Source organism: Rhodamnia argentea, chromosome 3, assembly GCF_020921035.1.
Source record: "Rhodamnia argentea isolate NSW1041297 chromosome 3, ASM2092103v1, whole genome shotgun sequence".
Taxonomy (NCBI): Eukaryota; Viridiplantae; Streptophyta; class Magnoliopsida; order Myrtales; family Myrtaceae; genus Rhodamnia; species Rhodamnia argentea.
Window position 1 is genome coordinate 30,180,922 of NC_063152.1, and position 27,273 is coordinate 30,208,194.

General features: G+C 41.7%; 4 protein-coding genes across 4 annotated transcripts; 1 reads left to right on the forward strand and 3 right to left on the reverse strand.

Moving 5' to 3' along the window:
- Positions 1-1,411: 1,411 nt before the first annotated feature.
- On the reverse strand, positions 1,412-3,525 carry LOC115743130. Its single transcript, XM_030677774.2, has 3 exons — positions 3,050-3,525; positions 2,626-2,958; positions 1,412-2,342 (listed from the first exon to the last, which is right to left on the reverse strand). Exons 1-3 carry the CDS (start codon positions 3,428-3,430, stop codon positions 1,500-1,502), a joined length of 1,557 nt encoding a protein of 518 aa, XP_030533634.1. The 5' UTR covers positions 3,431-3,525; the 3' UTR covers positions 1,412-1,499.
- Positions 3,526-5,096: 1,571 nt separating this feature from the next.
- On the reverse strand, positions 5,097-12,683 carry LOC115743158 (putative disease resistance protein At4g19050). Its single transcript, XM_030677818.2, has 3 exons — positions 12,550-12,683; positions 10,227-10,350; positions 5,097-9,738 (listed from the first exon to the last, which is right to left on the reverse strand). Exons 2-3 carry the CDS (start codon positions 10,234-10,236, stop codon positions 5,345-5,347), a joined length of 4,404 nt encoding a protein of 1,467 aa, XP_030533678.2. The 5' UTR covers positions 10,237-10,350; positions 12,550-12,683; the 3' UTR covers positions 5,097-5,344.
- An 803-nt stretch (positions 12,684-13,486) lies between these two features.
- On the reverse strand, positions 13,487-26,795 carry LOC115743153. The gene is made up of 2 exons (XM_030677811.2): positions 26,759-26,795; positions 13,487-15,772 (listed from the first exon to the last, which is right to left on the reverse strand). Exon 2 carries the CDS (start codon positions 15,750-15,752, stop codon positions 13,617-13,619), a length of 2,136 nt encoding a protein of 711 aa, XP_030533671.2. The 5' UTR covers positions 15,753-15,772; positions 26,759-26,795; the 3' UTR covers positions 13,487-13,616.
- On the forward strand, positions 16,320-17,715 carry LOC115743154 (probable disease resistance protein At5g45490). Its single transcript, XM_030677812.2, has 2 exons — positions 16,320-17,424; positions 17,651-17,715. The coding sequence occupies exons 1-2, from the start codon at positions 16,320-16,322 to the stop codon at positions 17,713-17,715; spliced, it is 1,170 nt and encodes a 389-aa protein (XP_030533672.2).
- Positions 26,796-27,273: the final 478 nt, after the last annotated feature.

Consider the following 27,273-nt stretch of genomic DNA (forward strand, 5'->3'; position numbering starts at 1 on the left):
CATGTAAAGCACTCATAAGTATATACTTAATTGTATATGACAATATGGAGCATGATGGAAAAAAAAGAGAGGAAAAAGAGAATATAAAATTAAAAACCATAAGTCAGTAAGATTAAATCCAAAAAAGATTACTTTCTTTCACTCAAGAGTTCCTTTTTCTACCGCACACAGAAAAATGTTTGAGCCATGTGGCAAGTTGTCAAAAAAGTACTAAACCTATTGTACTTTTACCAATTCAATCATAAACCTTTTAATTTTAGTCATAAACCTTTTGCATTTGTGCCAATTTAGTCCTAAACCTCTTTTTGTGTCAATTCAATTCTAAATATTTTGCATTTGTGCCAATTTAGTCATAAACATTTTCTTTTGTGCCAATTCGGTTCTAAATCTTTTGCATTTGTGTCAATTTAGTCCATCCGACCAACTTTCGCTACCTAGCACCGACATGTTAATTTTTATAATATGTTGTTGTTATTATTATTATTATTATTATTCATCTTCTTCCTCCATCCCGTCGCCGATCCGACAACCTATTGGAGAGCTAGCCACTCGCGCCGCCGAGGGTGGGGCAAGGCTAGCGCCACCGTTGCCGGGTGAGGTCGAGTCAATCGATGGCTAGACAAGGTCCGGCCTCGCCATTGCCCAACTATGGCGCCCAACTAAGCGATGGCAAGGCTCGACGGTCACCGTTGCTCCGGTCGATTGCCGGATGGAGGAAGAAGATGAACAAAAAAGAGAAAAGAAAAAAAAAAAGAAAAGGATAAAAGCAAAAGGTAAATTATTTTTTTTTTATCGATAAAAGGTAAATTATTTGAAAAAATATTAAAATACTATTAAAAATTTGCCCAATCGGTGCCGGCCGGTGTCCACGTGAGTGCGAACCGGCATCCAAGTCATCTCTGGACGGTCAAAATTGGCTGGATGGAATGAATAAGCATAAATGCAAAAGGTCTAAAACTGAATTGGCAAAATTAAAATGTTTATGAATGAATTGGCAAATATGCAAATAGGTTTAGGACTTTTTTGACAACTTTCCCTTGAACCACTCGATATCGGAAAATCTCATAATTTATAACTAATTATATAACGACTAATTAAAATCACAAACAAAGGGAAAACTGGAAATCCTAGAATATGAAGCTCAGGTTTGGACAACTACCCTTGAAAATGGTTTTGCAAAATTGGGGTGCCAATTGCAACGTTGCAATACTTCTATTGACGTCCCTTACAAAAAAAATAAAAATAAATAAACACTAACGTTATTTGAAGCCATTTAAATTACATCGTTTGGTTAATGGACTTTCGTTTGTGCAGCTGTCATAAAATGTAGAATCTCTTAAAACTTCCATAATTTTTCAATATGATACCATCCAACTAAATTTTGGCTTCTACAAAAAAAAAAAAATTGTTTCTACAAACACTCACATATAGCTATAGATCAAACTCTAGCACACACAAGTTTTTAACTCCTCTCCTCCGGTTAGCGATGGCTCTACGTTTCAGTACTTCCAAGCTCTCGCGTTCTTCGAACATGCTTCTACCAAGTCTTCCGTCACGTTCAACGTCGAACCGTGCTCGTCCTCCAACATCGATTCGTGTTCGTCCCTCAATCTATCTAATTTGCTCTTGGATTCCTGGATCTCTTGGGAGAGCTCCCTGATCTCTATGGCCATTCTCAAGATGGCGTTGTTATCGTGCCGGAGATTGTAGTGAGCGCGCATTACAAGTTTCAGCCGGTCGATCGCAAACTCAATTTTGAACCTCGAGAGGTGCACGAACATCAGGTACTTCCACCAGTTGTACAGCAACTCTTCGGTGACTTCGGCGACCTTGGTGCTATCCATGCTGTAGATGGTACCGCACAGCATTACGAAGACCAGGTTCTTTGGCTTCCGGCTTAAATTGGATTCCTCGCTGAGGTCTCCATGGATCGTAAACAGTTTTTTCAGGACTGGAGCCAATTTCCAGGTCATCTTGTACTCGGCCACCGGCCTGACCATTTCGTCTTCGGATGCCACCGCGAGAGAAGTCATCCGCCGGATGTCGTGGGGAAGCCTCTTCCTGAACTCTGAGAACGCCTCGTCCAGGAACGGCGATTTCGGGACTCCGTCGGAGCTACCCCTGGCATTCTTTCGCCAGGCTAGCACCTTTATGATTTCCACCACCCGCCTCCTGTACACGTCCTCCAGCTCTGCCTCCTCTTTTTTGTTCAGAGAATCGACCATTCGTCGGAAGGTCTCGCCATGCTGCATCGCCGCCTCTTTGGATTCTGAGTTTCCTTCTTTTCTGCCATCTTGCTTCGTTTCCGGGTGAATCATCTGCAGGTCCTCGCCTCGATCCACCTTCATAAATAGGTAAAGAACATTATGATCCACTTCAAAGCATCCAAGATAGGACAGGGATCTGGAGTTGGTATTTGGACTTTGCACTTGCCGAGAATGTACTACAAATTGACCAGCTTAAATTTGTCAGATCAGAAGAAACATAGCAAAATTCGTCAGCTTGATGTGTCGCGGTTCATTCTTGAGCTATATCCGCTGATTCCGTTGGAGAAAAATTGAACTAATCCGATGAGGATTAAATCACAGAGCAATCCAATTCCGGGAGATCTCAGACACGACTTACCCTTGAGAATATACACTCAACATGAGCAATCAACTTGCAAAAGTCACAATGGTAAAGCGGAGTCTGGGGCCCTATCTCCTTCGAACAGTAACGGCAGGGACGCCGGCGGCGGTCGTCCACCTTATCAATGGAAGCCTTTAGCTGGAGGCCATTTCTGTTGGGGCAGTGGAACCCTGGTAGCGTTCGCCAAACCTCGTGCTCGAACAAGCACAAGGGGCGTTCGCACACCAAATGCACTCCGAATTTGCAGCCCAAGTCCAAGCAGCCCAGGACAGCCGATCTGCAAGGTTCGCCACAAGCCTCGCACTGACGATGGTCGACATCTTCCGGCAACTGGGTAGGGAAATAACAACAGAGAGAGAAATGAATTTGCACTCTAAAGTTCGAACCCGACAACACATGATTGGGTTTTAAACGGCTGTACCTCACCGAAGAAGTGGAGGCGATGGCCGTGACCGGGGAAGTAGATGGCGGGGAGAGGGAAGGCACACTTGACATCGATGGCAAAGCTGCAGCCAGTCTCCGGACAGAGGAAGCAGAAGCCGTTGCTCTGGGATCGGCGGCAGGCGGAGCAGGTGAAGTCGGCAGACACAGGTCTGGGGACGAGGGAGTGGCTAGGGTGGGCGGGGTGGAGGATTTCTTCAAGGAGGAGGCACGAGTAGTGTAAGTAGAAGCTGCACCCCTTGCAGCCATACGTCAGGCCGGTGCACATGTCGTCGCAGGCGGCGCACCGGGCTTGTCCGTCGGCCGCCTTGCTGCAGATCACCAGGGGATGATCCCGGTGGCCGAAGTGCAGGTACCCCATGGCCGACCGGGACTGATGAGCAAAAGGATGGTTCTTTACAAACTCAAATTCATCAATCAGATTACTATCAATCCTCCGAAAATGTCTCTGATCAATAGTAAAATTTATGACACACCCACTGCTCGTTCGTACAATGATTCATCTGGGTGGCACCGGATAGAATTGCACCACAGAAAGAAGATGACGACACCATCTTTTTTCCTATTCACCGGTCCACTTCGTTACTGGCTTTTCATGTTGCACGATGACTCGAAGAAAATTCAAAAGGCGACGACTCGTCCTCTTGATTTTGACGTTTTCGTCAATTATGCTTTTTCCAAACCAACTACAGCTTCGACCGAAAAAAAAAAGAAAATCATCCACAGCTTGCTACCAAAAAATAATAGTAATAATAATTTGGTTGGAGCTGGCGCAGTCCGGTTGATTTCTACTGCATTGATATGGGGTTCTATAAATAAAGAAAAGATGTAAACTAAAATGGGCAAATAGCACCAAAAAAATCCAATGGAACAATTTTTTTTTTGTCACAACAAACTCTAAACTGACAATATATGACAAGTTTACTCAAAATTAATTTTTTGATCACTAGAAATCCCAATTTGGAACATATGTTATCGGTTTACCCACTTTAGTTTTCGTTAAATTGATTTAATACCGATGAAAAAACATGATTTAATTCCAAGAAAAATCTCAAACTGTTATATCTGTGATAAATAGAGAGTAAAAACCCCAAACCGATATATTTGTCAACCGACACGTGTCATCTAACTCAGTAATTTGACCAAAAAATTCAATAGAAACTAATGGAGAGTAAATTTATCACAATTGTACCAATTTGAGATACGAGGACAAATTTATCATAAGAGTACTAGTTTGAAGTTTTTGTCTAACTCAGCAATTTAACAATAAAATTCAACGGAAAACTAACGGAGTGTAAATTTATCACAAGTGTATCAGTTTGGGACTTTTAATTTAGGGCAAATTTGTCACATGCCTATCAGTTTGAGATTTTTCATGATATTAACCCAATGATCTATAATATTCTACGTATGTGGTTATTAACATAAGAGTGAAATAAGATTAAAAAGAAATTGATTGAACGAAACTAGCCAATAGGTTGGCATCTCCACCTAACAACTAAACTCATCTCGGTCATATACCGCTCATACCCAAAAAACCCCTCTATCAAAAAGCCTTGGCGATAATGTAAGCGATTTTGTAACCGGAGAACTTGAAAAACATTTAAAACGAATGATATGAGCAACCATAGCCTAGGGAGTAGTAAATATCTCCATTATGCACGTATAAAAAGCAAGAGTAGTAAATATCTCCATTATGCTAGTATAAAATTGAAATTCATAATCCAAACCTAAGATATAACATACATATCGAATCAAATACGAGTCGTTTTGCTTTAATAAAGCTTTATACAAAGCAAAAGTACTCATCTAATCGATCATCACAATTCAAACATCAATGATCAAGTCTATTGATCAATCTCTATCAAATCGGACGTCAATGGTTTATAGTCTATTGCTCAAAATGCCAGGTTACAAGGCGATCAAGATTTTCCCTTGGTAAGGTCTCCACTTACTATCAGCTGGTGATTCGGCCGAGAAAGATATCCTAAAACCAGTATACATATCTGGAAACCCCTACTCGGGTTTATAGTAATATTAACCATCAAATCATCATCATTCAACATCTAAAATCCAATCTAGAATCAATCTCATAAACCACAACTAACAAGAAATTACACGGACTTCGAAGTCGAGAATCTTTTCAGAACTTCTAAACATGCTTTATTTCATGAAGACAGAGGAAAGCACACTGGATAATGAGGGAACATGCATATGTTACTGTCTGAATACGTCAAGAAATAGGCTGTTCCAGGATTTAAGCAGCAGACGGCATTCATTTCAAAGCTCCTTCGTGCTGGCGAATTTGAATTCCCTTTGACAGATTTTGGCATCCGCGAATATCTGGTTCCAGAGATGATCCGTCTCTGCTGATCCCTATGCTCTCCAACCTGGGCAGCTCCAATAGACGCAAGGTGTGTAGCTTTGGCAACAAGTGCTCTGCAGATGATGTGTCCTCAAACAGACTCTTCAGTTTGTCACAATGTTGTATCTGGACAACTTCAAGGTTCTTCGGAGGATGGCCAGAAGAGAAAACACTCACAATCATGGGACAGAAATCTAGGTACAGATTCTTCAGATTTGGGCATTTGAGAACTCCCCGTGTTCCCAGAGACGCACTGCTGACCCCTACGCTCTTCAACAAGCGCAGTTCCGATAGATGCAAGGTATGTAACTTTGGCAACGTGCACACCGTCAATGCTTCGTGGTCGAACAGTGTCTCCACTCCGTCACAGTCTTGTATCTGGACGATTTCAAGGCTTTCGAGAAGCTGAAGCCCTATGCTCTTCAACATGGGGAGTCCCAACAGATGCAAGGTCTTTAACTTTGGCAGCGTGCTCTCCACAGATGTTTCATGCTCAATTAGAGTCTTCAATTTGTCGCAGAACTTTATCTGGATAACTTCAAGGTTTTCCGGAAGCTGGCCAGAAGAGAAAGTCCCCACGAGCATGGGGCAACAATCTATGTACAGATTCTTCAGATTCTTATGGCTCTTCGATTGCACTGTCTCGCTATATATGCTTCTTAACTCTGGAAGGTTGGAAACCCATAAAGTAGTTACATCTGATCCGGCAAAAATGCATTCCATGCCATGGCACCTCTCTAGCCAGCAATCCTTGAGTGCCTTCAAGTAGTCATCTCCCAAATCAGACAAATGACGCATGCATGAGTCATCGATAAACGAAATACAGTTACTGCGCTTGATAACTTCTGTTGGATATTCACCCAAACTTTTGAAACTGTGGAACTCTACCGACCAGTCAAGCTGTCCAGGACAAGGAAGCTGGTCAGGTTGTCCCGGATCAGGAACCCAGTCAGGCTGTTCAGGATCAGGATCCTGGTCAGGCTGTCCAGGATCAGGGAGATGCCTGATCTTGTTGTATACTTCCCTGAAAATGGTGTCATTCCTATAGTGATAAATGTCGCCACCTTCACCTTGTTCTCTGGGAGGAGGGTACACGCTGAAATGAAACCGTTTGAAGCATGTGTTTCTCAGTGTGGAATTTCGCTCCAGCAACTGAAAAAAGTGGGTACCACGAACAGAGATGAAAGGCCTGTTGCTGGTGGTAACAGTTCCCACAAGCTCGAAGATCCCACATTCCTCCCAGTTAACTTTTTCAGGTAAGCACCTTATTTTACCCCAATCAACTTGTCCTATAACTCTGAGGTCTGGCAAATCGAGGCACTTTAAATTAGTCATCTTGAAAATCCAATAGGGAAACTCATTGATCCTGATCCCCCACAAATCAAGCACCTCCACAGGACTCTGGGGTTTAAGAGGTGGCAACTTTTCTAACTCTAAACTCATGCAATTTCTCAAGGAAAGTTGCCGGAGGTTACAGAGAGTTTCAATGGAGGGTAGAGATTTGATCTCTGTTTCCGCAAGATCCAGGTCCTCGAGTTTGGTCAGTTGACCCAAATGTGGCAATTCTGAGAACCCTGAACAGCCGCTCAGCGAAAGCTGAGTCAAATTGGTGAGATTTGATATGGATGATAATTCATCAACCTTAGTTCCAGATAACTTGAGAATCTGAAGTTGATCCATGCGCTCCAAGCATTTAGCTTTGACTTCCCCCAAGGAGCTCGTGCCAGAAAGATCAAGCTCCTGAAGATTTGTTAGAGATTCCAATCCAGCTAGAGTCGTGCGGAGATGACAGTCCCTTAGGATGAGGTGGCGCAAATTGCCAAGTTTAGCAATGGATGGAAGGCGTTGAATCTTTGTTTCAGAGAGATTGAGCTGATGAAGACAAGGCAGGTGTTCAAAGAATTCATCTGGTATTTTGTCGAGAAGAGCACAACCTGAAAGATTTAGAATCTCCAGTTTCCCCAAGGTATTCAATAGAGGCAACTTCTTCAGGTGACCACAACCAGCCAGTAAAAGCTTTTGCAGGTTTGGGAGGTTGAATTTCTCGCAGTCAGGAGAATGGGGACCCATTTCCTCCAAAGAGGAGGCACCCGAAAGATCAAGTTCCTTGAGTCTCAGAAGACCTTCCATAATGGGCAATCTTTTCAATGACTTACAATCCTTGAGCAAGAGCTGACGAAGATTGCCAAGTTCGTGAAGGGGCGGTAAGGTGTCAATTTTGGTGCCAGAGAGATTAAGTACTGTAAGGTGTTTCAGATGATTGAAGGATTCATCTTCGATTTCCTTCAGATTAACAGCATTTGAAACATCAAGTAACTCAAGCTTCTCAAATGCTTTAGTAGGTGGAAGTTTCTCAAGCCCACCACAGCGACTCAAGTTAAGACGTCTAAGGTTGGTAACACCTGGATTTGATTGCTTTTGAGTGGCTCTGAGGCCCGGTTCGATTTCAGTTGTGGCAGAATCTGAAAGATCAAGAATCTCAAGGCTTCTTGGCAGACTGGGCAGTCTGAATAAGCATGAACAGCCACTCAGTATTAACCATGTGAGCCTTGCAGCATCACAAATTAAGGGCAACCGCACAATCTTAGTTTGCGAGAGATTAAGATACTGAAGTTTCTCGAGTGGGGCGAAGCATTTGTCAAAGATTTTGTTCAAGTTCGTCCTGGAAGCGTCAATCATCTCGAGGTTCCCTAAAGTTGTAAGGCTAGGGAGGGTTTCTAAGCAAGGACAGTCTCTGAGGATGAGCCAACGCAGTCCGCTCAGTTTGGGAAATGAAGAAGGAAGTTTGGTTATTGGGAGGGACGACAGGTTTAGAGTTCTAAGATGGACAGCATGCTCAAAAATATCATCAGGAATCATGTTCAGGGAGCTAGCACCGGATATTTCAAGAATGAGCAATGCTTTGAGCTTGTCAACCCCATTTATGTTTTCAAGCTGATCAGAGCCTCTGACTGCCAGCACCAGAAGTTCCTCCATTTTGAGCAGGGGCGAGGGCAGAGATTTAAATCTGGGTTTGAAGAGGGCGAGAATTTTAAGGTCCTTCATGGGCTCAAAGAAGGTTTCAGGAACTTCCCTGATGGGATGGCTTCCGTCAAGCAGTAGAGTGGTGATTGTTTGGTCCTTTGACCAACAGAGCTTTTGTATCATACCGTCTGTCCATGTGACTCTCCCAAAGCCTTCCCATTCACCTTCATCAAATGCACAAGCCAGTCCTAGACTGCTCGTTCCGCCATATCCACCATATCTGTGGTCAGGTATCTTCAGCGCTAATCCTTCTATGGAGACAATATTATTCGGCATTATTTTCAGTAGGCGCCGATCCAGAAGCTCCATCAATACACAATGACCCTTTGCATAAGCATTCTCGACATGGTCGGCATCACTGAAGTATCCCTCCAATATCCAGTTGGCAATGAGCTCATTGTAATGGATCCCACCATGCCTGGGAAGGAATTGCCTGATGTACCGAAAGCAATTGGCCATCTCTGTGCTAGGCAACATGTCATGACAACAATGCAAAATCTTGGTCAAGTCTTCAGGAAGGCCTTCGCTATTGGCAACTTCTTCCATCACGCTCTCTAGGTTGCAACAGCTGGATTTGTTTCGAGCAATGGAATTAAAAGCAGCAGCAATCATGACAATCGTAGCGGGCAGACCCCTGCACTTTTCAGCAATTGCTATCGATAGCGTCTTGAAATTTGGGAACTCGCGGATCTCTTTATCAACTAGCTTATGCAATATAGTCGATAAATCTTCTGGAGGGAATGGCTCAATCTTCACTGTTCTTGCTGCTTCCTCGATAGAATCACTTCCAGAATAGTCTCTTCTTGTGATTAAAATCTTAACCTTCTGTCCATGAGGCACAAGCAGTTCTGCGGTTATATCGGCCTCTTTCATTTCAGTGGGAACATCATCCAAGATGATAAAAAAAAACTTCTCTCCCTGACCATCTGACAACGTTTTTTTGGCGATAAGTTTGAGAACCTCATCTTTCAGGTCGACTGAGCTCTTTGTGGTCTTATCAGTGCCCTCCTTGCTACCATCCCCTTTTTCACAAGGGGGAATCAGCGAAAGCTGATGCCCGATATCTGCATATATGCATTTGATGTCCCGTTTGCTCGTGCAAGACACCCAGATACTGCAGCAGGATAGACTCTTTTCCAACACACACTTACTCATCTCTCTTGCCATCCAAGTCTTTCCGACACCGGCTAGCCCTCGAATAACAACTATTACCACACTTTTGTCCTCTAACAGCTTTAATATCTCCCCTTTTGTTTTTTCAACTTTCGTCAAAGACATTGCTGAAAAGTACAGAAATGATCCTTCATCAGTACAGAAGAGGGAAAAAATGTAGAGATGGGAATATGGGTCTTACAATTTCCAAAATATGAGAAGAACCTCACTTTGACACTAACTTCCTTCCCCTCCCTCTCTCAACAGATCTCCCTTAGAGTGCTCTGTTATTACAATCAACTAAACTAACGAGATGAAGTTGAACGAGACTTCTTTCAGTATTTTGCCTATCTCTATCTCTTTTTTGCTTTTCTCTCAATAGTTAAACCGTAGGAACTTATTTCTATTCATAAGGGCAAAACAGAAGTGTTTTAATTCATCGACTAACCGACCAGTCATTTAGAATCCAAACAACAATTTTCACAGCATAACCTAAATTGGGTCGTAGTACGTAAGCAACAATTTTGGAAAATTTGGCATGTAAAGAAGCAAAAAGAACTCAAGAGAAATATCATGAATAACAAAGGGAGGGGCAGAGAGAGAGAGAGAGAGAGACCTGGATCCATAAGCTTCTGAATATGAGAGGTGAAACAACTCGTACGCTTGAACACTTGAAAGCTGATCAGTGACTGTCTATGCTATCAGTTTCCAGGCTTCTTTGGTTAAAGAACAGTTCTGTCCTAAATGTAATAAATGGGCCAAAAAAAAAAGAAAAAAGAAAAACCAGCCCATGTTGCCCAAAGCCCAAAAATTAAACCTAACACTATCTTTTTCCACATATAAATAAGGTAAAACGAGGGGGAAAAAAAAAGCCCATCAGTGAAACAAAAGGAGAAGGGAAAGAAACAAGGAGAAGGAAGAGAGAGAAAAATGGAAGAAAGGATCGCACGTGTGCACCACCACCACAGACGCCTCGTCGAGCTCGTTTCACTACGTGCCGCCACGTGCTCGCATTCCTCGTTTACCTAATCGGAATGGTTTTTGTAGCTAAGGCTCAATTAGGATTTATGAAAAAATTGAGCCGCGAAGTCAGATTTTGGAGTCGTTAAGTCGAGATTCTCTGGGAGAATGATAGTTTAGGGTGTTGTGAAACTGTGGGACTTTACAAAACTCAATTTGGACTTACGGTTTGCCCGGAACAAGTTTTTTTCAAATGCGGTACGCTATAGTACAATACGAACAGTAGATTTGGAAGGCTGATTTCTTTAGTTTTTGATTGTCGGTTGGATTGGCCATGTTAGGGATCTTGTAATACATCGAATAAGTTTTGTGTGGATTATAAGATCACTTAAAACGGAACTCGGTGGAGGAAGATATGATCCGAGAGATTTCGACGCGCGAAGGAAACAGCACTCGACCAGAACTATTGTGCTCGTTCTTGCCAATTTTTTAATATATTCTAGTCAAGCCGTGTTAGGGCTTTTGTAGTACATTAAAAGATCTTTCTTTAGACTACAAGTTTGTCTAAATCGAAGCTCGAGTGAGGGAGTTACGGTCCGTTTAAGTTTGTCGCGCAAGCTGCGCACAACGAACAACATGCGTGTCCACTACGGGCGATCATTTTGTTGATGCATGGGTATCGCCTTAGCGAAAAATAGGCCTTTTTCATTCAAGTTATGCTTTAGGGTAGCATATTATTTAGTTTTTTATATTGTTTTTCATATATTTGATAGGGTTTTGAACGTGTCAATCCGAATGAGCTTTATAGTTTGCTTTTGGCGTTGTCAAGTGAGTGATACAATTTCTTCTTTGTATTTGTAAACTCATATTTCAAAAATGATAATGCTAAGTACGTTATGATTTGAGAAAATAACATTATTTGTTGCATAAAACAAGATCGAATATTTCTTGTTGTTTTGTTCTTTTTTATACGTTTTGCGAACGATTTGTGCTGCTAGTTTTAAGTTGATTCTGCTACATTTTGGTTATGAGGAGGATGTTATTGTTTGTTTATGTGGTGCTCAAGATAGCTATCAACCCGGTTATGGGATTTGTGGGTATGTGCATACTACTTAGGATATCCTTGTGAGCCGAGCCACCGGCATTGTAGGTGGAGACCTTGCCAAGGAGGAATCTTGGTTGTCTTTTGTCACGGACGTTATACGTGACCATGGTTAGAATCTTGAACATGAGATTGGTCAATGTATAGACCATTGGCATGTGATTTGATGAGATTAGTCAATGGATAAACCATTGATATGTGTTTGACGAAATTGATCGATGGATTAGACCATTGATGTATGCTTTGATGTTATCATCTGATATGGATACTTTTACTATGAATATATTATGTTAAGATAATATATAACTTGATTTTATCATAAAGGTTTGGTATGTTTCGAGCTTGATGTAAATATCTTATAGTTTGAAGATTAAATGTGCATAGTGATTGTTCGATCCGCTTAGAAAAAATGTATTACTTACTAAGCCGTGTTATCTTACTCCTTTCATCTTCTTTGTCTTTCGGGTTCGACGAGTTGCCGGTAGGACATAAGAATAACGTTAGCCGAAAGATTTTTGGGTAGAGGAATTTTTGCTACGAAGTGTACGTAGGTGTGTTGAGCTTTGGAGATAGCTCTTTTGATGAATGTAGATATAGGTCTGTTTGAAGAAAGCTTTGTTATTATAACCACATGATCTTTTATCATATATATGTGAATGTGTGTGTGTCTATATATGGATATCAGGTTGAATAGTGTTATATTTTGAGGCTGCATTCTTTGAGAAAAAGGATAGCCGTGTCATTGTACTATTCTTGTAGAAACTGGGTGTGACACTAAAGGATCAAACGAACATAGAGGAAAATCAACAACTTCGAATGACAACGAAGCCCGCATTAGCTACGAAAAGTCTTGTGGCTCCTGAAATGCTTTACTAACCTCAACGACCGGGCAAGACACGAAAAGAAGTCCTAACGGTAGCCAAACAAAGAGATTGTCCTGGCGCGCTCCACCGTCTTACCTAGCTAGATCCTGGTGCGCCTTTAATATATAACATTACTGTTGTCCTTGTCCTTGAATCCCTTATCAGTACACTTAAATGCGTTTGCAGAAGAAAAGAAGGAAAAGCCCGGTAACTTCTGCAGCATTACAAATGAGATCAGTACACAAAATTCACAGTCTGTCAAACCATGGACAGACGTTAAAAGCTTACCACACCAAAGTATCCTATGCTCTTATTGGGCATATGTAAATTTGAAAGTTGGATAACGTGAGGAATCATTGGACAGAAAATAGAACAAACACGTTTTGGTTATGTCCCATGAAAGAGATGTATGCACCAGCACCAGCACCACCACCACCTCTTGTTTTGGAATCTTATCTTGCTTTTATCATGACAAGTCAAAAAGGCGAGTCGCCTCGCCATCTTCCGACATTATGGTGAAGTGTGACATCTATCTACCTTTCTTATGGTTGACGACAAGTTCCACTTTGCGAGAATAATTGTGATTCTGTACCTATTGCGACATCAAATGCACAGGATGCTGGTGAGCGAAATTCTGTTTTGAACTTCATGCTTGTCATCCCAACAAGTATAGAAAGAAATACAAGAAGACACCTGATATAATGAAAGCAGCACATCAATATAAAATATTCGTGCTATGATTATTCGATGGAATAGATATAAAGCTGCTTGAATGAAAGTATTAGCATTGCATATAAAGACAGTTTTTCATGGTGGCACGATAAGCATTCATACATGTTAAAGAAAGCTGCTTAACTCGAAGTACAAAGTTAAACACACTATTGATCCAAAAGGACTTTCCCTTTATAGTCATTTACCGAGCTCCAAACAAGAGAAACTCCTACATTTTGGTTTTGGCCAAAGGAGAAACTTCTACATTCAGTCATAGGATTACATGCCACAAGATAAGCCCACAAGATGAACCAACAAATGATTAATTTCTTCTATTGCTAGGATTCCAGGAACATGAGACTCCATAAAGCTAGTGCTTCACAATCAACTTTGCTCTTGCATGACCCTCACTGATCTGAAATTGCTCCCCTAGACCAAAATGAGCCATTAATAGCCACACGAAAGTGGCGAGCTCCCCGCCTTTGCTCAGTTGATGAGCATGAGCAGTTGCGGTGCAATGACTCGCGGCATATGACAGCAACTCCACCCATACTTTACTCATGATCTTCCATTTCTGATCCTCGTATCTCCTCAACTCTTTGGCCAACCAACTCGCATCGAACAGCACCGACTTGCTTCTGTCTCCCTTTACATCGACAGGTCTCACAGTCGTTTTCACCTTGAGAATGTAATCAGAGGCTTGTTTATGCTCTTCGTGGGGTGACAGTTCCTTCCTGGATAAAAATTTCTTGGCCTCGGCACAAGTGTCTTGGAATCTTATCCGTCCAATACCCACAATGGAAGACATCATCTTAGGTTGCACAACGAGAAGATAGAGCATATAATCTGAGAGATCCTTACAAAATCCTACGTGACAATCGTTGCTCTGTTCAGTTTCAGTGGCAGTGGAATACAGGAGATCTGTGGCCACATGCCACAATATAATGCTCTCGTCATACTCAACTTCAGTAACGAATGGCAACAGCTCATTCCAATGAGGATTGTGAAGCGCCCACTCACCTCTGGCTGAATATATCCTCTTTGCAGATCCCAGGTCGTTAGCGAGCCTTGATTTGTCTTGCAGCTCCTGATGGATAAATAACCATAGTTCTTTAGTAAAAGATGTCCTCGATGAGTACCTCATGTGGTCTACAAAATCCTTTAGGCCCATCAGAACAATGATCTTGCTGAATGAGTGTCCAACACGATCACAAATGGTCTGAATTTTCTGAGGGCGTTCCCGGATAGAATAATCAATCAAGTTGTATCTCGAGATAGACCGTGACCACCTGCGAAACAGGTGCCTCTTAATCCAGGCCAAGAATCTGATCTCTGGCTCCTCTTCCTCGTCTGACCAGGGCGACTTCTTGAGAGAAAGGTAACTTCCGATGATTGCGGCTAAAACCCAGTGTTTCTTGGGGTTCTTCAATGCTGAAACTGTCCAGTCGGAGAAGATGAGCTGGAGGAGAGCAACGACATCCAAGGCTAAAGCACCAAGGAGCAGGATATAGGTAACCTTAACATTGAATCTCCCGAAGCCATCTTTGTCCATGAAAAAGAAGAGCGCCAGAGCGATCTCCACCGAACCAAAACAAACGAAGCGCCAAAAGTATCCGAACTTATCCCGCACTACCACAACCTTTGTGTAGAGGATATCGTAAAAGAAGTTGAGTTCTACCTCCAGCAATCTGAGAGTAGCCACTGGCTTTGTCCTATGGAAGAAGTCCCGGCTTTCGTTTCTCTCACGGAAGCTGAAGATAATGTCTACAAAAAGTCCCTTAAAGATTTCGAAGAAGCGGCGAGCCTCCTGAACCACCTCGATATCATCCATAGCAGTGCTATTTGTGGTGTTCGGGATCCTGGATTCTTTGTTAGGTTCCGGGATCATGTCAATTCTGGCTGGAAGATGGGCCTCTATCTTGGAGGAGTACTCCTCCATGAGCTTGGCGTAGTTCGGTCCGGGGTCCGGCTTCGTGTGCATCGAATCTCTGAATCTGTTTATGCTCGCAAGGTACAATGCCCGAGTCCTCTCGCCATACTTGATGATTCCGGAAAGGAAGACCAGGGCAGTCGGCATCCACAACTTGTTAGGCAGCGACTGATAGAAGACATAAGCTACGGCAATCGCCTGGAATACGAGCCCGAGGAGGTGCCTGAGCCACAGCTCATTGTCCTCAAGAGAAAAGGAGGTAATGGTGTCTGGACCGCCGAGGTGGAGTAGAAGAAACGGGGCCCAGAACGCGAGAAGGTCGCCGTTGTTATCGGGCCCCGGACGGTCAAATTGACTTTTGGAGATGAGACCAACTGCAAAACTAGCAGCCCAATCGGCAAGCAAGTAGGTGATCCAGATTAGCATGATGACCGCAGGCTTGGAGGCTCGTTTCCTGAAGGTCGCAAACAAGATCAGGAAGGCCTGAAGCGAGAGACTCAGGAGTATGGCTCCCCTCAGGTTCCATACATCCCAAATCTTCTTGGCATGGTCAGTGATGTACGAAGCCACTCCCATGGTTCAGCTCAGCTCTCTCTCTCGAACTTTCGAACTCCGTGGTGGGTATGCAGAATAGAACGCAAGATCAGCAATGAAGAATTCTTTCTTGGATGTGTCGTGCAAATGGTTCGTCCTCAAACTGGACCCACATAGGTTGGACTTCCGCAAGACTTTGATCATCTCTTTGTCCATGAACTCTACAGCTTACGGGCACCCAATCCATTTAGCCCTCGGCACGGTCTAAATAGACTCGAATTGCATCAATTTGACAAGTTTTAGGACTTGATTGCGTTTTGGTGATAATTTTCAATTTTTAGGACTTCCAGTACACACGTGTCCCCTTTATTATACACTCAAGTCTCAAACAATGAGCACAAGTTCCTTACCAAAAAAAAAACAATGAGCACAAGTTTGTTTATTCAGTCAATTTGAGGGGTCCATCGTGTGACTTCCACATCTCTAGACTCCTCCAAAGGTTATGGTGCACGGAAACTATCCATGCCCTGCATTTAGGCTGCCATTTCGAACGACATAGCATTGAGATAGTTTTCAGGAGAGAGGAGTGCTCACCACTCAGAGAATCAAATGGAAGAAAGCATTGTGAAATATCTCACTGAAAAATTTCAAACGAAGTTGCGCGAGGAACCGAGAGTTCAATTCCATGGCCGTTTCAAAGAACTGGAGTCCCTGCTCGAGAGCATCCCAGCCTCAGTATCCCCTGAAAATGGATCAATCAAGGAGGAGCTGTACCGCCTCAATAATGTCTTGGAGGAGTGCCAAACGCTAGCAAGGAAGCAAAGCCTTGCCTATCTCAAAACATTTCTAAGTCCCTCGATTGTTCAAATCCGTAGAACCCTGGATAAGATCGAACAGGAACTTCACAAGATCAAGAAATCTATAGCAAGTTCGCATGGGACCAATAATGAAGTGGCACAGAGGCTAGAAGCTTCTCGAGGAAGCTCCACATGGGTCGCTCCGTCAAGAGTCCACGGGCTCAATAATGAAGTGGAGACTCTGGAGAGGATGCTTCTCCAACCAGGAAAATCGTCCGACTCTTTCAACGCAATCGCGATCACCGGCATGAGCGGCGTCGGAAAAACCACGCTAGCCCAAGTGGTGTACAACAAACAACAAGTGAAGGAACGGTTCCTTCCAAGAATCTGGGTATCGTTATCCCCACAGCCCAACATGGCCGAGAACCCGAGGGAGGCCATCATCACGAAGTTGCTGGCCCGTCTGGGAGTTGAAACGGACACAATACGCTCGATCGAGAGCCACGGCCTCCGCGGCCTTCTCTACGCTCTCCACCTGCAACTACTGGGCAAAAAGTACTTGATAGTGCTCGACGACATGCGGGACACCAACCCATGGCACGGCGACGGCGACGGCGACTGCGATTGCGATTGTGACTGGGATGGGTTTCCCAAAGGTTATGGTGGTTCAGTTGTTATCACGAGCAGGTCGGATAAAGTAGCCAAAACCATGGTTGGGGAAGACAAAGTGCTGCACCTGCAACTGCTCACGGACTGTGAGAGCTGCTGGTGTATCTTCAAGGATGAGGTGGAGAAAGATGGCGAAAGATTGAAAGATGACAGCATCAAAAAGCTGAAACCAGAGGTCGAAAAGAAGAGTGCTGGTCTGCCGCTGGCCGCAAAAGTGATGGGGGAGATTTTCTATGAGAAGCTCAAAGGTAAGAAGGGGGCTGAGCATGGTGAGCTTCATCCTCAAGAGTCCTAGACAATTAACCTAGAAAATCTGCTAAAGTTTCGTTTTTTTTTTTTTTTTTTTTGTGGGTGTTCCTTCTACTTCTGCATTTGGTATCAGGGCTACCATTTTCATGTAAAAATCTTGCTCATGTCAAGAACTCTTGGCACTAGATTGTAAGAATTGTTATCCCCATTTGCTTTGTCAATCAGGTCATGTCTCTGCTGATGGATACGAAAAGAAGGTTCCAGATAACACAAACAATATGAGCAGATAGAGATATAGAACCACCTGATGAAATATACCAGGAAAAGAAAAATCTTGGTTCACCAATCAAGCTCGATCTTGGGAGCGATTTTTGTCTTGTTGTTTAAGGAAGAAGGAGAATCGCATGATAGCCTATGTAGCACCGAGACTCTCCAGATGTCGAATTTCTGAAATCGATCCTATCAACGATGCAAGAAAGTAATGGAAATTTGCACAACACAAGAATTTATGTTTTTTCAGCAGGGAAGATGTTCCGCCTACCTACGTCCATGGGGATATGAGATCTGTTTCACTAATAACGTAAAAAAGTGTACAGCCACTCTTTCTCACACCCTCTCTATCTTTTAGAGACTTGTTTTGTCCTAAATATATATAGCGAAATCTTACATGGTACAAATTACAAAATTGCCTACATAGCCTAAAATATTTAACTTTTCCATATAAATTATTATATGACTCAACATAAAACACCTATGGCGGCTCGGGCGCGCTGCCCCCGAGACTCCCGCCGGGGTGGTCCCCCCCGGACCCCCGCCCGCTCATCGGGGAGCGGGACCCCCATGCTGTCCGGTCGTCAAGGGGCCTTTCGAAACCGCCTCATAATCTCTTGGATAACAAAATACAAGACATCAACCTCAATATCAAAGGCCTACGTGTAGTGTCCGACACTCTAACACTCTTCGACAACCGACCGACACGTGATCGGTGCTCCAAACACGTCGGTGACACGTGAATCCAGCATCGCAACACGCCATTTCGACACACACGGGATCAATTTTAAGTAATTTTAATAAATTAAGGGTTAAAATCTAATTTTATTAAAAATATATACTTAAGTCATATACATAGTCACTCCAAAATTACTATACCTTGCCAGTCCAAAAAAAAAAAAAAAAAAAACAAACTAACCGTGAATCCCTAATATAAGAAGAATAGTAATCTCACCACCGATGTTGTTATATATATATATAATTTGTGTTGACACCTAAATTTTAATTTTAGAAAATCATTCATAAAAATGAGAGTTATTCATAATTCTCACACAAAATAAATTTTCATGCATTGCGTATTCAATTTTCGTCGGTCAAGCTAGGGCCAGAGATGAGTCAATTGAGCATGATTCCAACAGACGATCGAGTTAAAATCGACTCGAAAGACACTAGAGAGGGTGCGGAATTTTTTTACTATGATTTTGGACTCAAAACAGCCCGTTTGAGATCTTAAAATTGCAAAAATGCCTTAATTAATTACCCATTTTATTAGTTAAGGTCTAGGTGAGTCCGGAATCACAAAACGAGCCCATAAAACATTGAAAAGTAGCCCGTTTCGCTCCCCTCATTCATTTGGCCGAAAATTGTAAGAGCCTAAGTCTAGTAGGACTCCTCAAGATCAGAATTTTCGATCTAACGTTCGATATCTAATTGGAGCTTTTGATCTAACGGTTTAAATAAACCATACAACTCAAAGCCCTAGTTTTCTCTATAAATACATCTCTATGCCTAGGGTTAAAGGGGTCCAGAATTTTGAGAGCAGAAAATAGAGAGAGAGAGAGAGGCAAAAGAGAATTTGGCGGGGACGCCTCCATCGAGCACCTTCCTCCCTCACGATCTCGGCTCCGCGGTTCCACTATTTCAATCACCGCCAAAACAAGAAGGGGAGATCACATCGAGAGCTGCAGATCCACGGTTCCAACATAATCAGAAAGCCAAAAGGAAGTCAAAAGGAAAAGGAGGAATTTGTGGCAAGCCTCCACTGTGGTGGTCAACTCTTTTTGGATTTTTCTAGGGGAATTGCGTGCGACTGCTTACTTCTCAACACCAAACGGCCACGTCCATGATAAGAAGGCAAGTTTCCAGATTTTTCAAGCTCCACTAAACAGCCACAATCAATACCTTTGTTTCGTTTTGCGATGCAACTAGCGCTCGAGTTCTTCTGCTGAATCTGTCCAATTACTCCTCATCGCGACTCAGCTGAAATCTTGCCCAACGAATCAAGGTGACACTCGCATACTTTTAAAGTTAATTCAAGCATGTTTTAGGGTGTTTTTATTTGTTCTTTTTGAGCTGTTTAGTGCATTGTTTCAATGCTGTTCCTGCACTATCGACATGCTGTTTGCTCCGAAAAATACCTCGCTTTTTCATGTTCTGTGACGGTTGACCATGCAGATTTTTGCAGGAGCTAAACAGGTGAGTCTTTGACTTTTCTAGTTGCTATTTTGCATGTGTTTGATACTGATTTAATGCTATCGTTGAGGCAAGAACGCAGTTTTTTTTTGGAAACTCAAGAAGCAATTATTTTTGTATGATTTAAATATCAAAACCTTAATTTTATCACAAATTTCGAAAATTGGGTTTTAATCGGACTCACCAGACATGTTTTCAAAATAAAAAAGTTTAAATCTAAATTAGGGAATTTTATTCCCTAATAGGCAACATCTATGTTAAGTTGGATAAACTTATCCGTCGCCTTTCGGATACGACCCTCCAACCTAGTAAAGATGGGAATTTAGTTAATCTGATCTATCGCCGTTTACATCCGATTCGCTATCTTCAAAAAGCTGAATTTAGATTTATAAATATCCTTTTTTTCGAAAAAATTGCAAAAGGATAGGGTTTTGATTTGATGTGGATCGCTATCTTGGATTATTTGATTGGATTGATATTCCATACCTGATTGATATATGGTTTGATTTAAATTCCTTGATAAACTTTTAAAAGAAAATCCTAAAAATTTAGTGAGATATGGTTTCTTAGAAACCATGTTTGATTAAATCTTTAGGAAGACGAGGTTTCTTTAAAACTTTATCTCATTAAGTTTATCTTGAAGATTTAAATCAAGAGAATCGAATCAAGGATATTTCTAATCTGGTCGAAAATTGCATCTAAAAGAGGATAAAAAAATCTCAAAAAAATTCGGCAAATCCTTACGTGTGGTTCGAATTATTATGTCTGCATATCTTGCGTATTCATTACATATTTTTGAGTATCACATTTGCATTCCAAATTTTCAATATGCCACGCATATCTTTGATTTCATGCATATCTCATCTTGTTCACAAAATATATTTCGTTGCATATCTCGTATTCTTCCATGCATATCTTTTGCATATTTTGTACTATCTTATATTCGCTCGTCATATTATACCGTGTCGCATGTCATCATATTATAGCATATCCACGTTTGCATGTCATCTTCATATATCATGTTTTCGCACATGGCATATTTGTTTGCTATATAGCATGATTCGGTTTCACGTGTCGCTACGTCATATCCTTTTATGCAATTATGCTCTCATTGCACGTCATGTAGAAATTATGTTTTAGGATCACGCATCATAGGATAGTCAATTTAGATTACATGTTTAGGTTAATTACATTTGAATTTGCATGTTCGGCATAATTTCTACACGTTACGTGATCATCGCACGTTTAGGCAATTCATTGCATATTTTAACTACATTATATGGTTCTTTGCATGCATTTTATTATATCATTGTCCATCGTATGCTATGCTACTTGTCATGTCATGATTTGCGCCTACATATAGTTGTTTGTATATCATATCTTGCCATGTCACGTATTTGTACGTCACACTTTTGCATTGCATTTTCGCATGAGCATATCATTACATCATTTCGGTAAAATCCTTGCGTCCCATGTTATTGCACTCATTCATATTGTCCATGCATCTAAATAAGCGAACCCCAAAAAGAACTCCATCTTCTAAACTTTGAAGTGAACTCAATCAAGTTGTCAAATCTAGGATTTTCATGGATTTAAGGTACCGAAAGGGCATTAGCTTTAATTAGGTAATGTAACCAAGTCCCCGAATCCTCAGTCTCTGGTTCGTAGAAATAAGAATAGTCCTCTCGCTATTTTTATTTAGGTTTCTAATCAACTTACCCAAAATGGTTAGTGGCGACTCCGAATTTAAAATCATCTGAATTAACCAAAGTTGCGAGTTGGTAGGGCTTGGGAGAGCCCGTATCAGGTTAGTCATTAAATTAGCCCGATAATCCATTAACCTGAAAAATTGATTTTTTTTAGGTCGCGACAATTTGTCATATATATGAAAATATATAGTTAATATACAACGTGTCAAAATTCTTTATTTTATGAAAAATCATGTGTCGACGGATCGTATCATGTGTCACGTGTCGTATCAATGCGACATAGATGATAGGACAAGTATAAATCGCTTGCAAACCTGCTGTCTCGATTTTGAAGCAAGTTGCAGCAAAAAAAGAGTAACTTCTCAACATCACGGCGGTTCTCAAGGCGCTTGTTCTGCTCTTTCAACTTTCATCCGTACCTGAAATTATAGATGAGTAGTTTTAACGCCACTTGCACTTTAACAATAAAGGGAGTATTATTCTAATCCTGAAAATACAACAAAAAAAAACCCTTGAACTGAACCCACAATTATGTTAATACTCAACACTTTTTTTCATGTCACTAAAATTCTCAAACTTATACCAATATGGAAAAAAAATCCTCCATATGCCATAACAAACCCTAAATTTTAAGCTCGGCGATACCGTACCCCAATTTTTTTTTTTTGTGTATTCCCAATACCTCGGACTTGCACTAGTGTGACAAGAATACTCTCCGTCTACCACGGAACATAATAAAATTCGCCTCTTGGGATGCCAATTCCACAATAGTGACTGAAAAATACATTCCTTTACAATTCCGTCCACGATGACAATTAAAAGTTTCTACATGATGGCTTGCATGGACAAAGGTAGGCAAACCAAGCTGACATGAATCTGACTCGATTAACTTCTAATACAAAGAGACCCAACATCATATCTCAATTAATAAGTTCGACAAGGATATGGATTATACGTATCAAATCCATCGATAATTCATATTTCGGGGTAACAACATGGCTGACTTGGGCGGAACTGTGATAGAGAGTATTTTTGTGGTATTGGTATAAGCTTTGGTGTTTTGGTGAAACGAAACAGTTGAGGATATTGATGTCACAATGGCCATAGTTTAAGGATTTTGATGACAAAAAAGAAGAAGAAGAATTGAGTGTCATAATGAGCATAATTTAGGTTGTTTTATGGCACAAAGAAAGCTTAAAGTGTTGAAATCACAGTACGTATATTTTAATCTTTTTAATGATATTAATCCTATTCAAATCCCACTAAAGGTCATCAATTTTCTCCTATCTACTACCTCTCCATACAACAATCTTTATCATTTGCCGTATATTTTTCCTAGAAGTAAAATGTCATTTTTTCCCACTTCAAAATGGAATTTAACTTGGCCTGGAATAGTTTAAATTTGTTAGGAAATTCCTTATAATGATTTGAAGATGACAAATAATAGAGTCTGTTAATGTGTTTATTGGTTGAATAGAACTAGGTGAAAGATGTACAAGCACAAGCCGTAAAATATCGTTTGCATTCATATTCTAAGAGTGTATTTTTCTACCACATATTAGTAGTAGGCATTATACTTTTCTACAAAGTTATGAAACAAATTACACAAACTCTAATTTTTTTTCTCTTACATCACACCTCATATCGATGGATTATTGATTAAAAGAGAAGGGATAAGTTCATCAATAACCCTAAAACATTTCGCGAAAGTGTAATATTGAGAAATTATCTTGATTTTGAAGGAAACAAAACTACCATATTTTGTTGAAAAGACTTTGATAAAAGTTCGAAGGATTTTATACAAATATATCTTTATGTCTTTTATATGCTTAACGCTTTTATTTTCATAGAAGCGGGATTCTTTGACCGATGCGGAATCATGCAAGATACTTATGGCGAGATATATTAATCATCACTATTTATTTGATCTTATTCTTAATTATTTAGCAAATTTACGTTCACTCACTAACAGTCAATTATCTGGTTAGGATTTCGTTCCTAAGTTATATTAATTGTCCAATAATCACAAAGATATTCTCGTGATTTTTCATATGAGGAATCTTGATTGATTGCCAATCACCCCGTGGATAATTTCTTTTATTAGAAGCTTGATTTAAGGATTCTAGGAATTCAACAACTATGTGATCCTTTTGCATCAATTAACCAATAGTTAGTTTTGGAGATTGATCATCTGTGTGGTTCTATCCAACGAGAAGCTTGGAGATGAGGAGTATAAAAGGAGCACAAAGTTTCAAGAAGAACAATAGATATGAAGAGATCACCATCCTTATTTCAAGAGAGCTATACTTGTTCTATATTTATATACTTGAGCGTTTATTCGAAATCTTGTGAGAGGTGTAATACGGAGTCTAAGTGTATAGAGTGAGATAGCCTTGGTAAAAAGGCAGCACTCCCTTATGTGGAAGTGCTTGTGGAATCTCTCATTTGATTACTTAGTGGAATCCGGCCAGTAGGTTGTTAGTGTGGGAGAGTGAACGTGGGATTTATCAAAAGCCAAACCACTATAATCTATTATGTATTGTCTTCTATTCTCTTGCTCGTATCTACTATTGTCGCGACCCTCCGGAAAAATTCCGGCGGTGGAGTAGGGTTAACGAGTCGATCCCCTTTTATATATATAGGATCGCGGGTCTCTCCCAAGGCCCATTACTCGAATTGCGATGTCGGGTAAAATTTATCGGATATCGAAATTGACCTTGTGTGGTCGGGTGGCATGTGCGAGGTGTACATGCAATTTGGAGTCGCCACCGATCGATTTATTGGAAGGTACGATCGGAAAACCTTACCGAGCGGTCGAGAGAAACCGTTCGGTTCCGCGAAAACCCGAGATTATTGGGTCCGGGGACTTGGTTACGCCGAAATTTTAATCGACGCCCTTTCGGTTACCGATGTTGAGTGATTTTCTAACCTACGAGTTCATGCAGATGCGATATCGGGTGAGGTAAGTTCTAACATTTCTAGGGTGTTCATGCAGACGGGAATTTTCTATTTCTATCAATCACAATCAGAAACATAAAAAGATGTGCAATCAAAATCATCACAATCAATCAATCAATCAAGGTTTGACATGTCTAAGATGACCCTATCGGCCCATACAAAAATCAAATTTGGGTTTCGGGGTGATTTAGTGAAAATTTGGGGCGGAAGGCCCGGAAGGGTAGAATGGTCATTTTTGGGGGGTCGGGACCCGAAAATCACAAAATTTCGATTTGGCCAGTTGAATGTGACCATTTCTCATTTTTTGTGATTTTCTGGATTTTTTCTAATTTTTTCTGTTTTTTTGGAATTTTTATTTATTTTCTAAAAATATTGGGAATTTTTCGGATCAACAGATCGACCCTCGAAGTCTCAAAAATCCTCGATCCAGACTTTATGAGTCCCGAATCGATCTAGGAATTTTTAGAAATTTTTTATGAAAGTCTGGGAATTTTTATGAATTTTTTAAGTATTTTTGCAATTTTTTTGGATTTTTGGAAATTTCTTTTTATTTTTTTATTATTTTTTATTATTAAACCGGACCGGGTCAACCCGGTCAACGACCGGTCAACCCGGTCCGACCGCACCTAGATCGCTCTAACCCTATACGACGCCGTATACGTATTTATACTATTTATTTTTTATTTTCTAATACTATTTTCTAATATCTGAATATATATAAAAGGAAATGGACTACTGGGATCGATCTGTGAATTAATCTCAGCCGTTCGAACACCAGCAAACAAAACGACGTCGCCTCGGTCATCTAATAAAACGACGTCGCCAAAGCCATTAAATGGACGAACGACCAAGATTAGATCCCCGGACTTCATCTTGGCCGTCGACTCCTACTAAACCAAACGACGCCGCATTTGACATTGAACGGACGGTCACGATCTAATTCTAAGGCTCGATCCGAAGCATTCAATCCTTCTGTATATAAAACGACGACGCTTTCACCCTATACCCTAAACGACGTCGCCCAGTTAAACGAATAGACGGCCAAGATTGAATCTCGGATCTAATCTGGACCGTCCATCCCTATTAAACTCAAAACAGCGACACTTTTGGCCTCACCTTTAAAACGACACCGCATCCACAGAAGCCTTGAACGGCCATGATTTGTTCTAGATTTAATCTGAACCGTTCAATCTCATTTAACCTAAACGACGTCATTTCATTTGAAGCTACGGACGGCCACGATTGACTCCGGACTTGATCTCGACCGTCAAAACTACCTAAAGACAAAACGACGTCACCAAGGTCCAAACTAAATGGCGCCGTTTAGTGTTTATTGATTATATACCTAATATATCTAATATCCAAAAAATAAAAAAGCAGATCCGACGGCCGAGAATCAAATTCCTCGATTTATCTCGGCCGTCCGATCGGATCCGAGTCGGCTCGCTCGCGCCAACGGCCGAGCCGACTTGGACATGAGCTGGACCAAGCACGGGACGACACCTAGGCGTTTGACTGTTTGACCATGAAACGTAGACATCGTCTTCTCCACTGCGACGACGACCAACGGACGGCCGACATTTCTCCGGCGAGATCTAACGGTGAGATCTCGCCGGATCGACATGAAACCAACACCGCTCGACTCGCCTTGACCTCTAGTTCAACATATCCAAAAATCAAGCACTTCTATTGACTAAAACACGAGAATCGAACCACACACTGACTCAGCATTCCAAACCTCAATCAAGCAAAACAGAGCATAATAACCTAATTCTTTCACACAGAAGCTCAAAAAGGAGTTGAGGAAACTTACCTCGAGTCCCGATTGGACTCGCGACGGCTAGAATCGCCTGGTCGAAGCTCGACTGCACCGGCGTAGGTTGATGGTTCGACTCGGGATGATCAGGCAAAATCGACGTGGAAATGATATGCGAAGATGATCGGTGAAGTTCGAGAGTGAAAACGCACACATAAATTGCGGGAATAAAGCTCGCAGAAATGAGACGCCATGTGAGCACGGTAAAGAGATGCAAAGCTCGACTCACCTGATATGGAGGTTTAAGGCCGAACGAGCCGCCGTGATCGTCTTCTGGAAGTTCGAAGAAGCTTCTGGCGGTGGTCCGGTGACCTGATTTGGCCGGGAACGACGGCGACGAAGATCTCATGGTCTTGGTCCGCAACTCTGACCAATCTTCGCCGGAGCCTCTCTCTCTAGCTTTCCCTCTCTTTCTCTCTCTATTACGGTGCTTCACGAGCACGAATGAGCCTCTCTTTTTTCTAGAATCCTCTTGTTCCCTTTTATACTCGTTTTCGAAAATCGCGCGCGCACGGAGCTTGAGTCGGCCGAGTCTCTCACGTGCCATTCACGTGATTTTTGGCTTGCCGGAAGTCGGACGGAGACGGCCATCACGACAAACTCCGTTTGGTCCTCCGTTAGTCGCGAATTGAGCTCAAATTTGTGCAATTTGCGAAATGTTGACTTTTTTGCGTCGCCGGAGCTTTGAGTGGCTCGCTGGAGCTCCTCCGTCGACCGTTGATCGCGAAACAAGTCCCAATCGACAGGTAATGATCCCATGTATAAAACGCCTAAGGTGATTAATTTGATTAGGCTCGAATTGGCTTTCGATTTGACGATCAAAGCTCGCCTTCAAAACCTGCAAAATCACGTGAGTTCCGTGAAGAAGATGAAGTACTATTTCGGACCAGTTCGACCGGTCC